The sequence below is a fragment of the Spermophilus citellus genome (assembly GCF_964194105.1).
Source record: "Spermophilus citellus genome assembly, chromosome: 18".
In the NCBI taxonomy this organism is placed as follows: Eukaryota; Metazoa; Chordata; class Mammalia; order Rodentia; family Sciuridae; genus Spermophilus; species Spermophilus citellus.
In genome coordinates, this window is record NC_138200.1 from 17,187,545 (window position 1) to 17,204,078 (window position 16,534).

Consider the following 16,534-nt stretch of genomic DNA (forward strand, 5'->3'; position numbering starts at 1 on the left):
GGTTCTTGAGGTGAGTGGTCCTTTGTTGGATTCAGATGAACTTAAACCTGCTGGGATGTCTGGAGTGGAAACTCTCTCCTTAATGCCTCCACAGTGCAGTCTCAAAACGGGCCAAGACTCAGAAGTGAGAAGACTCCATCTTGTCCATGGCTGGTCTGGTGCTGGACCACGTTTCCCAGAGTCCACAGCGGCCCAATGTTACGTCTTTCTTGACGTCGTGACGAGATCGTTAGCTCCATAAGGACCCGGACGCGACCAGAGGAGGCAGAAGGTGAGGGGTCTGGTAGTCCGGGGCGGGGACGGGGCGTGTCCGGAGCCTTGGGTCTGTGCGCGAAGGCGGGAGCAGACCGAGAATGCGCGATTCTGATTGTGTCTTTGTGGTTAGGTGACTGGGTGTGGCTGCCTCTGAGTTTGCGGTTGTCATCGCCTGTCTCTAAGGTGTATGTCTGGTTGTTTTTATATATCCATGAGTGATACTGCGTGTTGTGGTTCCGAATCCTTGTAACTGTAGGGGTGATGACGTGTGCGTCCCTGTTGCGTGTTATGTGCGTGTCTGCCTTGTTCCTGGATGCTTGTGACTGACCGGTGAGGGTGTCGGACTGTATGACTCTGTGGCCGTACGTGGTAAACTGTATAATTGTCGTATGCCGGTGACTTGGGTGACACTGTGTGTGTATATCCCTGTTGTGTTCCTTAAAGGGGTGTGTGACGGAGATAAATGGTGACTGTGACAGTGTGTGCTACTGTGTATGAAGGTATGGAGTGCCTTTGCTAGTGTGTGACTGAATGTCTCCAAAGTGAATGTTCAATTATGACTGGGTGATGTAGAATTTTATTGTTTGTGTGTGTCCCCCTGGAGTAGTTGTGCGATTTTGACTGTATAGTGTATTTTGGGGTGATGGTTTGAAGAGCTTATGACTATAAGGGAATAACTGTGTCACAGTTGTGAGTAGATTGCCTGGCTCTGTGTGTCCTCTTTGTGTATGATTGTGACTGTATAAAGGTGTGTAGGTGGTTGTCTTCAGAATCAGTGTATGCAATCCCAGCATCTCCGGTGGCTGAGTTAAGAGGATCACGATTTCAAACCCAGCCTCAGCAACAGCGAGACACTAAGCAACTCAGTGAGACCCTGTCTCTAAATAAAATACAGAAATAGGGCTGGGGATGTGGCTCAGTGGTCCAGTGCCTCTGAATTCAATCCCTGGAACCCCCCACACACACACACACAAAATGAATGTATGGCTGGTTGTGGCACAGGACTGTAATCCCAATCACTCCAGAGGCTGAGGCAGGAGGATCACAAGTTTAAAACCAGCCTCAGCAATTTAGCGAGACCCTTTTTGCAAATAAAATGATTAAGTCAATCCCTGGTACCAACAACAACAAAAAAGTGAATATGTGATGTATGGTTGGGTTGGTGGGACACACCTGTAATCCCAGTGGCTTAGGAGCCTAATGCAGGAGAATGGCAAATTCAATGGAAGCCTCAGCAATTAAGGGATGCCCTAAGCAACTTAGGGAAAACTTGTCTCAAAAAAGGGGGGAGGTGGGGCTGGAGATACAGCTCAGTGATAAAGCAACTCTGGGTCCAATCACCAGTATTGCAAAACAGAAAAAGAGTAGATATGTGGTTATGCTCTGACCCCTTGCAGAACCTGTGAAATTAAAATATTCTGGCACTGAAACTAGGCACAGTAGCTCTTGCTTGTAATCCAAGACTTGGGATACTGAGACAGAAGAATGGCAAATTCAAGGCAGCCTCAACAACTAAGCAAGGCCCTAAGCAACTGAGACCCTGTCTCAAAAAAAAAATAAAAATAAAAAGGTCATAACTCTGTGGTAAAGCACCTCTGGGTTCAATCCCTACTACCAAAAAAAAAAAAAATTGTGACCCTGTAGAGGGCTCACTTTTTTTTTTGTTTGTTTGTTTGTTTTTTGGTGCTGGGGATTGAACCCAGGGCCTTGTGCATGTGAGGCAAGCACTCTACCAACTGAGCTATATCCCCAGCCCGGAACTCACCTTTTACATGACACTGGAATTGGTCTTCTTTGATCTTCTTCCCCAGTGTGGTAGGATGATCCTTCAAAATTGTCCTGGTAACTCTTTTCTAAGCACAATGGAAAAGAGTTAAGATTCCTTTTCTTTTTTTTAATATTTATTTTTTAGGTGTAGATGGACACAACACAATGCCTTTATTTTTATGTGGTGCTGAGGATCGAACCTGGGTCCTGCCCATGCTAGGGGAGTTCTCTACCGCTGAGCCACAACCCCAGCCCCAAGATTCCTTTTCTTAACTCTTTTCCATTGTGCTTAGAAAAGGGAAAAAAATGCTATCAAATATCTAACAGCCAAGATCAAAGTGTATCAGGTTTTATTCTTCTTTTCCTGAAACTCTTGTTTTTCAGGGCATGGCTTTCTTTCCTTTTTCTGAAACTCTTGAACAGGACCACCCTCTCATACCCCCACCACCTAAGGGGCAAATACTGCTTTCCAGTATTTGCCCTAGGAGTAATTTATTTAGTGCCCTGAAGTGGACTTAAAGGTTTCCGGGCTTCCTGCATACCTAATATTTATTTTTTTAAAAGTTTGTATTTTGAATTAGTTTTAGGCTTAAATACCTACAAAAAGAGAATTCCCATATACTTTTTTTTTTTTTTTTTTTTTTGGTGCTGGGGATTGAACCCATGGCTTTGTTCATGCCAGGCAAGCACTCTACCAACTCATCTATATCCCCAACCCGGAATTCACATGTACTCTTAAGCCAGCTTTTACAAATGTTATCATTTTGTATAATTTCAGGGCCTATCTATCCATGCCTTTTTAATTTTTCTCTACTGAATTATTCTCATCAATATGAAACATGCTATAATTTCTACCATTTTCAAAAGAAACAATCATGTCAAATGCATATTTGACATTTCCACATTTGGTATATAATAACTGTCTCAAGTGCTGAGGTCTAAACCAGAACCCATAATTGGTCCAACCAAACCTACTCTTCCTACATCCTTCTTCATGTTAAAAAGTGAGAACCTCATATTTTGCTTTGCTCAAGCCATAGATCTTGGAATCTTCTTGTCTTCTTTGTTGTTTTTTTCTTTTCTACCTAAAAATAAGCAAATCTGGTCATCCCTTTTGAATCCAAACAGTCTCGTCACCTCCCTGACTACCACACTAATTCAGCCCACCCTACCCCTTGCCTGGATTATTGTAGTTTTCTTCTCACTGGTCTCCCTGCTTGCCCCTTGTTTCCTATGGCCCATTTTCCATGAATGACCTTTTAAAACAAATTATGCCATTCATTGGCTTAAAAAGTTTCAGTGGCTTCCTATCTTATCAAGAATAAAAACCAAAGTTCTAACAGTTGCCAATAAATCCTATGTGACCAGATGAGCTTCTGGCCCTATTCCTCTTGGATACTTCCACCTGGCTACTCCTGACCCCTTTCTCTTTATTGATCAAAAAAACTCTACTGTTGGGAGCCACGGCCAAGTCAGGATGGCGCCTGGCATTTTGCCAGAAGGAGTGGTTGAGAAGTAATGCCAGCGAGCCATTAAGATGATGGTGATTGGGCTGGGGATGTGGCTCAAGCGGTAGCATGCTCGCCTGGCGTGTGTGCGGCCCAGGTTCAATCCTCAGCACCACATACAAACAAAAAGATGTTGTGTCTGCCGATAGCTAAAAAATAAATATTAAAATTCTCTCTCTCTCTCTCTCTTTAAAAAAAAAAAAGATGAGGGCTGGGGATGTGGCTCAAGCGGTAGCACGCTCGCCTGGCATGCGTGCGGCCCGGGTTCGATTCTCAGCACCACATACAAACAAAGATGTTGTGTCCGCAGATAACTAAAAAATAAATATTAAAATTCTCTCTCTCTCTTTCTCTCACTCTCTCTTTAAAAAAAAAAAGATGATGGTGATTAAGTTAAGCTGTGTATAATTATTAAGAAAATGACTGATTGCTAAATTGAACAAGCTGTGTATTCAGTTGTGTATATGAGCCTCTGCTGTCCAGCAATAAGGCGGCTCCTGCTACCTTGGGTGCCCACTACTTTTGAGTTCTCGCGGAGTTCCCGTTGGTTCTCACGGAGTTTCGGTAGAGTTCTGGAGAGTTCCTGTGGGGTTCGGGCAATAAAGTAGTTCCTGTTTGAACCTACAAGTGGCTCGTGACCTCCCGGTTATTTTGTGCCCAGCCAGACTGCGGCACTCTACTCTTGCCTTGAGGATTTTGAAAATGTTGTTTTCCTGGGAATGCATATCCCATACCCCATTAATCTGCATTCCTTGCTCACTTCATGTGAACTGTATATATACATGTCACTTTCTCAGTAAAAAGCCTCAGACTACCCTCCATTCTTCCAAAACTCCCTATCCCCTTGTTGTTTGTTTTTCTCCAGAGAAATTTTGCCACCTGGCATCCAGATAGGAATATCAGTGTCAATATTTGTTGATTTTCTCTTTTTGAAGTATTTTTTTAGTTGTCAATGGACCTTTATTGTTTTGGGGAGTTTTTTTGTTTTTTTTTTTTTTTTTTTTACTTACTGATATGTAGTGCTAAGAATCAAACCCAGTGCCTCACACATGCTAGGCAAGCGCTCTGCCACTGAGCCACAACCCTAGCCCTATTTGATGATTTTCTTTCCTCATTAGATTGCAAGATTCTCTGGGACAAGGACTTGATTTATTATCTTTCTCATGCCTAAAACCATGCCAGTTGAGATAGGAGCTCAATAAATAAGAAAAAAATGGTTGACTTGCCTTTCTTTGCCTCTCTATCAAATCAGGCCTCAAAGCCTGTTGATTTGCCAAGCACATGCCTATAATCCCAGCCGCTCAGGAGGCTGAAGCAGGAGGATTGCAAGTTCAAAGCCAGCCTCAGCAATTTAGCAAGACCCTAAGCAACTCCGCGAGACTCTGTCTCCAAATAAAATACAAAAATGGGCTGGGGCTGGGGCTCAGTGGTTAAGCACCACCAGGTTCAATCCCTGGCATACACACAAAAAATAAAAAGAAAGAAAAAGAAAAAAGCCTGTTGATTTTACATCTTGTTTACACCTTGAATCCCTCCTTCTCCTTCCACTTCTTGTTTCTATTGCCATTGTCCTGGGTCAGACCCTCTTTGCTTGAAAAAGTATAAGCACCTCCCAGTTGTTCTTTTGATTCACAGTTATATTTCTTTCCAATGAAATAATGTGGCCATACTGATCCCTTTTTAGATTCTTCAGTTGCCTTCCATTTCATTAGTGAGTGTAAACCCAACTTTTACATAAGCAAACCATATTGGTCATCTATGTCCCCTGAACACTGTAGAAACTGCTAGTTGCAGTGATGAAACTCATTAGTCCTTGCCCTGATAGCTATTTCATTCATGTACCCTTGTTTGTCCTCAGTATCATCTCCAGGATTATCTGCCCCTAGATTCTACAGCTAATTAAATTTAAATAAATAAAAAGTTGAGTTACTCAGTCATACTGGCATCATTTCAAATACTTGGTAACACTGTGGTTTGTGGCTACTATATTTACAGATATGAAAATTTCAGATATAAAAATTTCCACCATCACAGGAAGTTATGTTGGAGAGTACTGGCCTTTCCCCAAACTCTACAAGTCATTCTGCATTATATTTTTGCTCTACAAATACACCTTGTACTTTTGGTCCACTGTTTTTACCGCTTTACCTTACTAGGAACACAATGTTTTCTGTCCATTTTCTGTTAAACTTCTGACTTTTTTTAGACCCTGATTCATATCCTACATCTTATAAGAAATTTCCTTGGGCTGGGGTTGTGGCTCAATTGCAGAATGCCTGCCACACACATGTGAGGCACTGGGTTTAATCCTCAGCACCACAAGAAAATAAATAAACAAAATAATGATATTGTGTCTACATATAATAACTAAAAAATTTTTTTAAATAGAAAAAGAAATTTTCCTTGATGCCCCCTCCAACATACACACATTGATTAATCACCTTATAAGCAGCCCCAACCATGGGAAGTTTCTTGTACCCCTAAATCAGCCTTAATACCCTCGTTAAAATACAAACTCTCATTACCTTACCATTCACGGGGCTCCAGACTCAGCCACTGCCCGTCCTCACAGTCAGTGAGGAAGTATGTTCCATAGGAAAGCAGTAGAGAAGGCTTAGGGGAAATGAGTGCTAGGACAGAAGCTTCTAAAACTAGTTTCCTTGGGGCTGGGGATGTGGCTCAAGCGGTAGCGTGCTCGCCTGGCATGCGTGCAGCCCGGGTTCAATCCTCAGCACCACATACAAACAAAGATGTTGTGTCTGCCGAAAACTAAAAAATAAATATTAAAAAAAATAAAACTAGTTTCCACTGACTTCAGTACTTTGCATGTGTAGGTAGTATGTAAGATCCCTGTATTGCTGCAGTTTTCTTGCTCCTTATCTGGTGGATCCAGCTGGGGATGGAAACTTTGACAGAGCCTGTGATGAGTGATGTAGCCCTATTTTTACTTGGAAGGAGGAAGTAGAGTCATTAAGGCACCAAGAGGTTTTGCCTGTTGAGCCTAGAGAAGCTAGGAAGACCTTATTTAGGAATGTCTTGCACTCAAGGTTTATCTTACACTGATGTTTTATGCTCCTAGTCTAATGGTGCTGTCCTCATCCCTTAGAGGGTAAAATGGGTGAGTCTGAGTTATGATCTTCATAACTTCTTGTTATGAAGATTCGGAGCAGGTGAAAACATTAGGTCCCATTCATAGCTTAGATTGGCATCAACTAGATGGGGACTATATCAGCCACAATCTCTTTTATGGATGTGCTCAGGTTCCATGGAGCACATCCATAAGAGAGATGGAGCAGAGATTTGATATTCTTCTCTGGTGGGAGCACAGAGCAGGTACGGTGGAAGTAAAATTGTTTTTCATTTTTGGTTTTTTTTTAAGTTGTTTATGGACCTTTATTTTATTCATTTATTTATATGTGGTGCTGAGAAGCGAACCTAGTGCTTCACACATGAGAGGCAAGCTCTGTTTATCAGAGATTTACTCCTTCTCTTCCTGTTGTGCTTTTTCAAGATTCTGTAATTGTCCAGGAGAAGAGTCCAGATAAACCAAAGGTCAAACAGTTCTAAAAGCCATGGCCCAGGTAAGTTGAAATTTGTTCTATCCTTGGGGTAATTTCTTCCCTCCAGATCACATGAACATTTGTGTTCTTTTTCCTGAAACATCTCTGTAACTTGCTCACAGTTCCTCCATCCCAGGGATGAGTGTAAGCACAAAGAGAGGGATGCAGACCTCAACAGATTCAGCGAAGCCATTTATTCATTTGAGCACTCAATCACTCAGGCACCATAAGGGCTCATTTTTGGGACACGAAAATGGCCGTTGGTTATAGTGGGGGTTTTAGTTTTATAGGGTACAATGAGGGGGATTTAATCATTGGAAACTGCAGGCGTGCTGATCAGACAGTCAGGGAATTAGTTGTGCAGGTTAAAATTTTAACTCAAGAAGGCAGTTGTAAAAAGTTTGAAACTTGTTACTGGGAAATGATAAGACCTCAGATCTCAAGGAGTGAATACTCAGATCCACCCATTGCTTTTTTTCTTCCTCTGAGATTCACTGTTTCCTAGAGTTTTGCTATTTACCATGCCTACATTAAGAATTAATTGGCAAGGACCTGGGGATATAGCTTAGTTGGTAGAGTGCTTGCCTCACGTGCACAAGGCCCTGCAATTCCTGGCACCACACAAAAAAAATTGGCAATGGGGGGGGGCAGTCAGGGTCCAGAGCCCAGTGTTCTCTATCCACTTTTCCTTTAGGGCCTGTTGTTTTGGGGAAAGGATTTACTAGGAGAGTTTTGATGCTTGGCTAATTTCCCTCCCTCCTGTCTTGTAGGAATATTATTTTTCATAACCCTTCAACAAGCAATGGTGCTCTGTTTCCCTTAGTGGCCCTCTCTTATCCAGCATCATTCACATATGTGAGCACCAGTGGAGCAGAAATGTCTTCTCTTGAGAGAAAGATGAGAGCCTCCTTTATGATACCATCATCCAGTAGGGCCAAAGATAATGAGTTTGATCTTTTCCATTGATGTAGGTGGCTTCCTTTCCTTCTTATATTTTAAATGTCACTTCATCTCAAAAAAAAAAATCATAAACTTCAGGGTGCACAGTGGTACACTCCTGTAATCCCAAGGACCCAGGAGGCTGAGGCAAGGAGGATCACAAGTTCAAAGCCAGCCTTAGCTAAAAGTGAGGTGCTAAGCAACTCAGCAAGATCTTGTCTCTAAATAAAATACAAAAAGTTAGGGCTGAGGTTGTGGCTCAGTGGGCAGATGCTCCTGAGTTCAATCCCTGGTAAACACCCCCCCTGCAAATAAATTATAAATACTTCATACTCTCAAAGAATATATTCAACTGGGCACAGTGGTACACACCTAGTGGCTTGGGAGGCTGAGGCAGGAGGATTGCAAGTTCAAAGCCAGCCTCAGCAACTTAGAGAGGCCTTATGCAACTTAGAAAGATGCTATCTCAAAATAAAACTAGCTGAGCAGTGATGATTACCTACCATGGTTGAGGTCCTGGTTCCATTCCTAGTGGTGGGTGGGAGTGGGGGTCCAACTATCTTTTATTCAGCCCGTCATTAAAGAGAATTACAAAAAAAATAGCAAATACTAGGGAGGATGTAGAGAAAAAGGAACCTTACACACTGTTGACAGGAATGTAAATTAGTACAGCCACTTTGAAAAACAATATGGAAGTTCCTCAAAAAACTATGAACAGAACTACTGTATGATCCAGCTATACCACACCTGGATAGATGCCCCAAGGGAATTAAGTCAGCATATAGAAGAGATACCTGCATACCCATGTTTATTGTGGCACTATTCATAATGGCCAAGATATGGGATTTGCCTAAATGCCCAAAAACAGGTAACTGAAATCTATTGTATATATACACAATGGAGTATTATTTAGTCATAAAGAAAAATGAACCATGTTATATGCAGGGAAAAGGATGGAACTGGAAGAAATCATGTTAAGCAGAATAAGCCAAACACAGAAAGACATTATTGCATGTTTTCTCTCTTATGTGGAAACTCAAAAAAAGAAAAAATTACCTGAAAGTAGAAGAGGGACTCTCAATGAAGGGGATGGAAACCAGACAGGAGAGAGGGAAGGTCAAGAAAGGGCAGTAGGAAAGCAGATATATTGTAAAGTAAATATAATTTCCTTAAGTAATTTCACTTAGTAAAGTGTTTCTTTTAGTCCTTTTCTAAATACAGGTAAGAGCACCTTTGAGATAAATCCAATATTTTTCTCTTTCCTCTGGAAATTTTACATAAAAATTTCTGACATGTTGATAAATTCTAAATTGTAAAATAATAAAAACTATATTTTTATACCAAAATATAGGGATAATAGGGAGGGTAGATATGATCAAAGTACAATATATTCATATATGGAAATCTGTCAATTTGTACAATTAATATGTATTAATAATTATAATTAAAATAAGTAATTTTATTAAGTTACAAAACTGTAAAACAGCCAGGTGTGGTGGTGCACACCTGTAATCCCACTGATTTGGGAGGCTGAGGCAGGAGGATCATGAGTTCAAAGCCAGCCTCAGCAAAAAGTGAGACACCAAGCAACTCAGTCTCTAAATAAAATATAAAATAGGGCTGGGAATGAGGCTCAGTGGTTGAATACCCCAAGTTCAATCCCTAGTACAAAAGAAGAAAAATTATAAAACAGTGCCACTAAATTTTTGGATTTTGACAATTTTAGAGTTATTTTTTCATAAAGTGTATATTATTTTTGTTAACATGGAGCAGGTTTATTCTTTATTGTTTAAATAATAAATACATTTTAGCATTTTTTCTTTTCTTTTTTTAATTTTTTTTTTTTTGCAGTGCTGGGGATTGAACCCAGAATCTTATACATGCAAAACAAGTACTCTACCACTGAGCACACCTCAGCCCTCTCACTTTTAATTTCTAATGTAATATTGATAGATAACAAAAGTTCTTTGGGGATTTTCAATAACTTTTTATTAACAGCTTTATTTTTATTTTATTTACTTATGTATTTTTTAATTTATTTTCTTGTACCAGGGATTGAACCCAGAGTACTTAAGCCACATCCCCAACCCTTATTATTTTTTATTTAGAAATAGGATCTCACTAAGTTGTTTAGGACCTCCCTAAATTGCTGAGGCTGGCTTTGAACTTGCAGTCCTCCTGCCTCAGATTCCAGAGCCTCTGGGATCATAGTTGTGTGCCACTGTGCCTGGCCTAAAATTTAGGTATTAAAGTATTTTTGTGTTAAGTATTATAATGTTTTATATGTGAGATTTACCTCAAAGCAGGGATAAAAGATGGAAGGAAGGTCAAAGGGTTTAGTGGTAGAATGCTTGCCTAGCATGTGTTAGGTCCTGGGTTTGATTCCCAGCACTGCAAACAATAAAAAGGAAGGGAGGGAGGGAGGGATCAAGGGAAGGAACAAGGGAGGGAGGAAGACAAAATACTCTAGAGCACCTCTGGGCACAAAAAAAAAAAATTTTTATCAAAGCAGTGTATTTTGAAGTTTTTCTTCTAAAAAGTGGGGAAAAGTCCTTTAATTTACTAGTAAGGCCTGGGTTTATTGTTTCAGGGATTGGTGACATTCAGGGATGTGATCGTAGAGTTCTCTCAGGAAGAATGGAAGTGCCTGGAACCTGCCCAGAGAGACTTGTACAGGGATGTGACTTTGGAGAACTTCAGTCATTTGGTCTCACTAGGTAAGGCTAACGTATCACACAGGGACAGACAGGAAACGAGGAACCCAGGAACCACAGCAGCGGGAATTGGCTGTTTCCACCTCTGGCCCAAAGAAGTAAAGAGAGCAAACTGTGCCACTGGAGACGATGAGAACTAGAACCACAGAGAAGGGCCCAGCCAGCATCAACTGTAGCCTCCTCCAGAACTCCCAGGTCAAAGGAAAGAGGGAGAGAGCTAAGAAATATCCTGTACTCAGCCTTCTGCCCGCTGACCTGCTGATGCTTTTCATCTGTCAAGCCCATGGGAAATCACAGGGTAGGGAAGATACAGACCTTATAAGTAGGCTGTGTGGGGCACAGGGCCTGGCACAGAGAAGGACTAGTATCAAGGAATGGATGGGTAGGGAAGGAGAGGGTTAATGGAGTACAATAACCATAGATATCTAACCCAAATAATTCAGGACTAGCCTTCTGGAATTCCTAGTCTCCTTCTTTGTGGATTTCTAGGGCAACTTACAAGTTTCTGACTGAATTTATGTCCCATTATCCCATTATCCCACATTTTGTGGAATTAAAAATGAGTCACTATCCTGACAACCTTCACACCTTCCTCCTTACAATTTCCTCAGTTCCATAGCAACAGATGCACTGGTTTTCAATTTTGGACCAGTATCATCATGGCCTATTTCTTTTTCTATAAACAGGTCTTTCCATTTCTAAACCTGATGTCATCTCCTTATTGGAGCAAGGGAAAGAGCCATGGATACTTGCAAATGATATGACAGGACCATGGTACCCAGGTGGGTAAGGGCTGATCTAGTGGGAAAGACCATGGGGATTACAGCCCAGTGGGTGAGGCAACTGGTAACTGTAACTTGAGTCATTGTTGGAAAGTGCTCAAAGCCCTGCTGCAGAATAAAGGCCTGGGATACTAAGATGTGAAGAGCAAAGACATTGTCGGCCTCAGCTGTTCTTTCTTCTCTCATTTGTCCCATTTCAAAAAGGAATTTGCCCTTTTCTTTCCTCGTGACTGCCTTTAACCTGAACTTTAGATCCTTTTTTCTGCGAATGTCTTTATGCCTTAGAAAAACTTGTTTTCTTAAAATTGCTTCTCATTGCAGGACATAGTGGCACGTGCCTATAATCCCAGCAATCAGGGAGGCTGAGGCAAAAGGATTTCAAATTTGAGGAAAGTCTGGGCAACATAATGAACCCCACCATCTCAAGAAACAATAAAAAAACACAAAACAATAAAATAGAGCTGCCTTATCTATTTAAAATGTCCATACCAGGCATGGTGGCACATGCCTGTAATCCCAGCAGCTTGGGAGGCTGAGGCAGGAGGACTGTGAATTTAAAGCCAACCTCAGCAACTTAGAGAGGCTCTTAGCAACTGATACTCTGTCTCTAAATAAAATATAAAAAAGGGCCGAGGTTGTGACTCAGTGGTTAAATACCCCTCGGTTCAATCCTCAGTAGCTAAATAAATAAATAAATAGGGGCCTGGGATATGGCTCAGTTGGTAGAGTGCTTGCCTTGCATGCACAGGCCCTGGGTTCAATCCCCAGCACCACAAAAATAAATAAATAATAAAATAAAATGTCCATGATAAGCAAATTCACAGAGTGATTTCTCAGGGCTGAAGAAAATAGAGAATGAGGAATGACTGCTTAATGGGGCATGGGTTTTCTAATTGAGGTGATGGAAATGTTCTCAGACTCGATAGTGGAATATGCTACAAACCACTGTTGTGCATTTCAAGAACATTTAAATGGGGGCCGGAGAAATAGCTCAGTGGTAGAGTGCTTGCCTTGCATGCATAAGACCCTGAGTTCAATTCCCAGCACTGGAAAAAATGTTCTGTTTTTGTTTTTTAAATATTTATTTTTAGTTGTAGTTGGACATAATACCTTTATTTCACTTATTTATTTTTATGTGGTGCTAAGGATCGAACCCAGGGTCTCACATGTGCTAAGCGAGTACTCTACCACTGAGCTACAACCTCAGCCCTGGAAAAAAATGTTTTAATGGGAAAATTTATGTTATGTGAATTTTACTTCAGTTAAAAATATAGATGCCAGCTATGGTGATGCACACCTGTAATCCCAGCAAATGAAGAGGCTGGTGCAGGAGAATCACAAGTTCTAGGCCTGCCTCAGCAGTTTTTAAAAAGTACTTTTAAAAAATGGATGTGGCTCAGTGGTAAAGCATCCTGGGTTCAATTCCCAGTATGAATAAATAAGTAAATAGATAAATACACACATACACATGCACACACCTTGGCCCTAGTCTGCAGATTTTAATTCAGTCTGGGGTGATGCTTGAACATTTGTATTGTTAAAGGGCTTCCTGAATGAGTCTGATCTATATCAAAGTTGAGAACCCTGGCTTAATATTTTCTTGTCCCTTCTGGTACCATATGAGCTCTTTTAATGTTTGTGCTTTCCTGTGCTTTTTAGAAATTGCTTAATAAGGGTTAGAGATATGGCTCAATGGTAGATCGCTTGCCTAGTATGTGCAGGGCCCCAAGTTCAATCCTCAGCACTGAAAAAAAGGAAATAAATTGCTTAATAATTGAGAGACTTTTATAAAAACATATACTTTTTACAGTTATTATTTTCATTTTGTCTTCCTATTTTACTATAGAATTTTATTTCTTATAGAAGAGAATAGTTTACATTTATTTTTCTCTTGTTTTTCAGACTTGAAGTCCAGGTATGAGGCATTTCCACAAAATGATATTTTTGAAATAAAGTCATTCAACTGGGAGGTAATGGAAAGCCTTAAATATTGCGATCTTCAGGGCTCCAGTTTTAAAGAAGACTGGGAATGCAAACGGCAGTTTGTGAGACAAGTAAATCAGGAGTGTTATTTCAAGCAAGTAGAAATCGCCTTTGAAAACATCCCCACTTTGGAGCATCACACATCTCTCACTCTACCTCAGCACAGTAGGACCAGTAAGAAACTGATTGAATGCAGTGAATGTGGGAAGGCATTTGGCCGAGGCTCACACCTTATTCAACATCAGAAAACTCATACTGGTGAAAAACCCTTTGAATGTAAGGAATGTGGGAAGGCCTTTAGTCGTGCTTCACACCTTGTTCAGCATCAGAGAATTCATACAGGTGAGAAACCTTATGACTGCAAGGAATGTGGGAAAGCCTTTGGTCGTACTTCAGAACTTATTCTACATCAGAGACTTCATACTGGTGTGAAACCCTATGAATGTAATGAGTGTGGAAAAACCTTTAGGCAACATTCACAACTTATTCTGCATCAAAGAACTCATACAGGTGAGAAACCCTATGTATGTAAAGACTGCGGGAAGGCTTTTATTCGAGGCTCACAACTAACTGTTCATCGGAGAATCCATACAGGTGCTAGACCCTATCAGTGTAAAGAATGTGGGAAGGCATTTAGACAGCATTCACAACTGACCGTACATCAGCGAATCCATACTGGGGAGAAACCCTATGAGTGTAAGGAATGTGGAAAGGGCTTTATCCATAGCTCAGAAGTTACTCGACATCAGAGAATCCATTCTGGGGAGAAACCCTATGAATGCAGGGAATGTGGGAAGGCCTTTAGGCAGCACGCTCAGCTCACTCGGCATCAGAGAGTTCATACTGGTGACAGACCCTATGAATGTAAGGACTGCGGGAAGGCTTTTAGTCGTAGTTCATACCTTATTCAGCATCAAAGAATTCATACAGGTGACAAGCCCTATGAATGTAAGGAATGTGGGAAAGCTTTTATCCGTGTTTCACAGCTGACTCACCATCAGCGAATTCACACTTATGAAAAACCCTATGAATGCAGGGAATGTGGAATGGCCTTCATTCGTAGTTCACAACTTACTGAACACCAGAGAATTCATCCTGGCATCAAGCCTTATGAATGCAGAGAATGTGGGCAGGCCTTTGTTCTTGGCTCACAGCTCATTGAACATTACCGAATTCATACTGGTTAGAGTGTTAAGGATATAGAGAAGATTTTGTGTGGAGTTCACACCTGGCTTAATATTAGATCATTTTTAATGAAATTAAAGTCAGAAAACTTTGATTTGTCACTTTCATTATGGAACATTAGAGAACTCATATCAGAAGAAAATTCAATAAATGTGGAAACTCTTTTTGCCTCACTCACTGTTTATTAAGCATCAGAGAACCTATGCTTAAAAAAGAAAAGAAAAAGTTAATATGAATGTAGAAAGGCCTTCTGTTACTACTCAAAAATCTGTTAAACTTCTGAGATTTCCAAATAGAAACTGATCAAATTAGAATATTTTGTAGCTGGGCACAGTGGAGCAAGCCTATAGTCTCAGCTACTCATAGGATAAAGCAGAAGGATCTCTTGAATCCAAAGGTTGGAAACCAACCTGGGCAACATAGCAAGACCACACCTCCGAAAATATATATATATTTTTTGTGAATGTGCCTTTTGTCGTTTGTCATAGTATAGACCTTACTTGACATTGTTGTTATTCCACTGATTACTAACATTGTAGGATTGGATAAATTGTGCGATCTCTTTCCTTTATTTGTTAAAAAAAAATTAAATGGTGATGATTATACGTATCTAATAGAGCTTTCATGGGGACTAAATCAGATATTTTACATAAGGCCTTGTAAAGAATATCTTGTACATTTATGTGTTCAATAAACATTAGCTATTGTCATTAATTTTTATTATCAGCCAGGCACCAGTGGCACATGCCTATAATCCCAGAGATGGAGGAGACTGAGAGAGGAGGATCACAAGTTCGTGACCGGCCTCAGCAACTTAGCATGTGAGGCCCTAAACAACTTAGTGAGACCCTGTCTCAAAAAACAAAAAGGGTGGGCTGGGGGTGTGGCCCAAGTGGTAGCTCGCTCACCTGGCATGCGTGTGGCCCGGGTTCGATCCTCAGCACCACATACAAACAAAGACGTTGTGTCCGCCAAATACTAAAAAATAAAAATAAATATTAAAAAAAAGGGTGGGCTGGGTTTATGGCTCAGTGATAAGATTGCTGCCTAGCATGTGTGAGGCACTGGGTTCGATTCTCAGCACTGCATATAATAAATAAAGGTCCATTGACAATTAAAAAAATTTTTTTAATAAAGTAAAATAAAAAGGGTGGCACATGTCTATAATCCCAGCAGCTCAGGAGGCTGAGGCATGAGGAATGTGAGTTCAAAGCTAGCCTGAGCAATAGCGAGGCATTAAGTAATTCAGTAAGACCCTGTCTCTAAGTGAAATACAAATGGGCTTGGGATGTGGCTCAGTGGTTGAGTGCCCCTGAGTTCAATCCCCATATCAAAAAAAAAAAAAATTATCAGTATTATTATTGAGTACACTAGAGGAGGGCTTATAAATTTATCAAAAGCATTTATAATCACTTGTTTAGATAATTAATTCTGCAAAATTGTCATAATTGTCATAAGAAGGCCTTCATTCAAAAGGTTAGAAAGTCAGAATAGCCAGGCAGGGTAGCTCACCTTTGTAAATCAAAGGACTCCAAAGGCTGAGGCAGGAGGATGCAAATTCAAAGCCAGCCTGGGCAATTGAGCAAGGCCTTGTCTCAAAAAGGGCTGCAGGTGTAGCTAAGTGGTAGAGTACTTACCTGGCATGTGCCATGCTCTGGGTTCAATCCTAGAACTGCAAAATAAATAAATTGATTTTTAAAAAATAGAAAAAAAGGATTTCATATAAAGGTTGTTTATTTAATAATGTAATGAGATTATTTACAAGTGTGATATAGGAAAAATAATGACTAGGCAGGGGATGAAGTCTTTTAAAATACTAAAAATACTAAGTGTGGGGGCCC

General features: G+C 40.6%; 1 protein-coding gene across 3 annotated transcripts; it reads left to right on the forward strand.

The window, feature by feature from the left end:
* The first annotated feature begins 209 nt into the window (after positions 1-209).
* Positions 210-15,397, forward strand: ZNF565 (zinc finger protein 565). 3 transcript variants are annotated; one of them, XM_081273305.1, is made up of 5 exons: positions 210-271; positions 7,042-7,111; positions 10,620-10,746; positions 11,430-11,525; positions 13,428-15,348. In XM_081273305.1, the coding sequence occupies exons 2-5, from the start codon at positions 7,103-7,105 to the stop codon at positions 14,693-14,695; spliced, it is 1,500 nt and encodes a 499-aa protein (XP_081129431.1). In that variant the 5' UTR covers positions 210-271; positions 7,042-7,102; the 3' UTR covers positions 14,696-15,348. The 3 variants fall into 3 exon arrangements, with proteins under 3 accessions (XP_081129431.1, XP_081129430.1, XP_081129429.1); XM_081273304.1 differs by having other exon boundaries at positions 222-271; positions 6,961-7,111; positions 13,428-15,346; XM_081273303.1 differs by lacking the exon at positions 210-271 and having other exon boundaries at positions 7,093-7,111; positions 10,620-11,041; positions 13,428-15,397.
* The last annotated feature ends 1,137 nt before the right edge of the window (positions 15,398-16,534 follow it).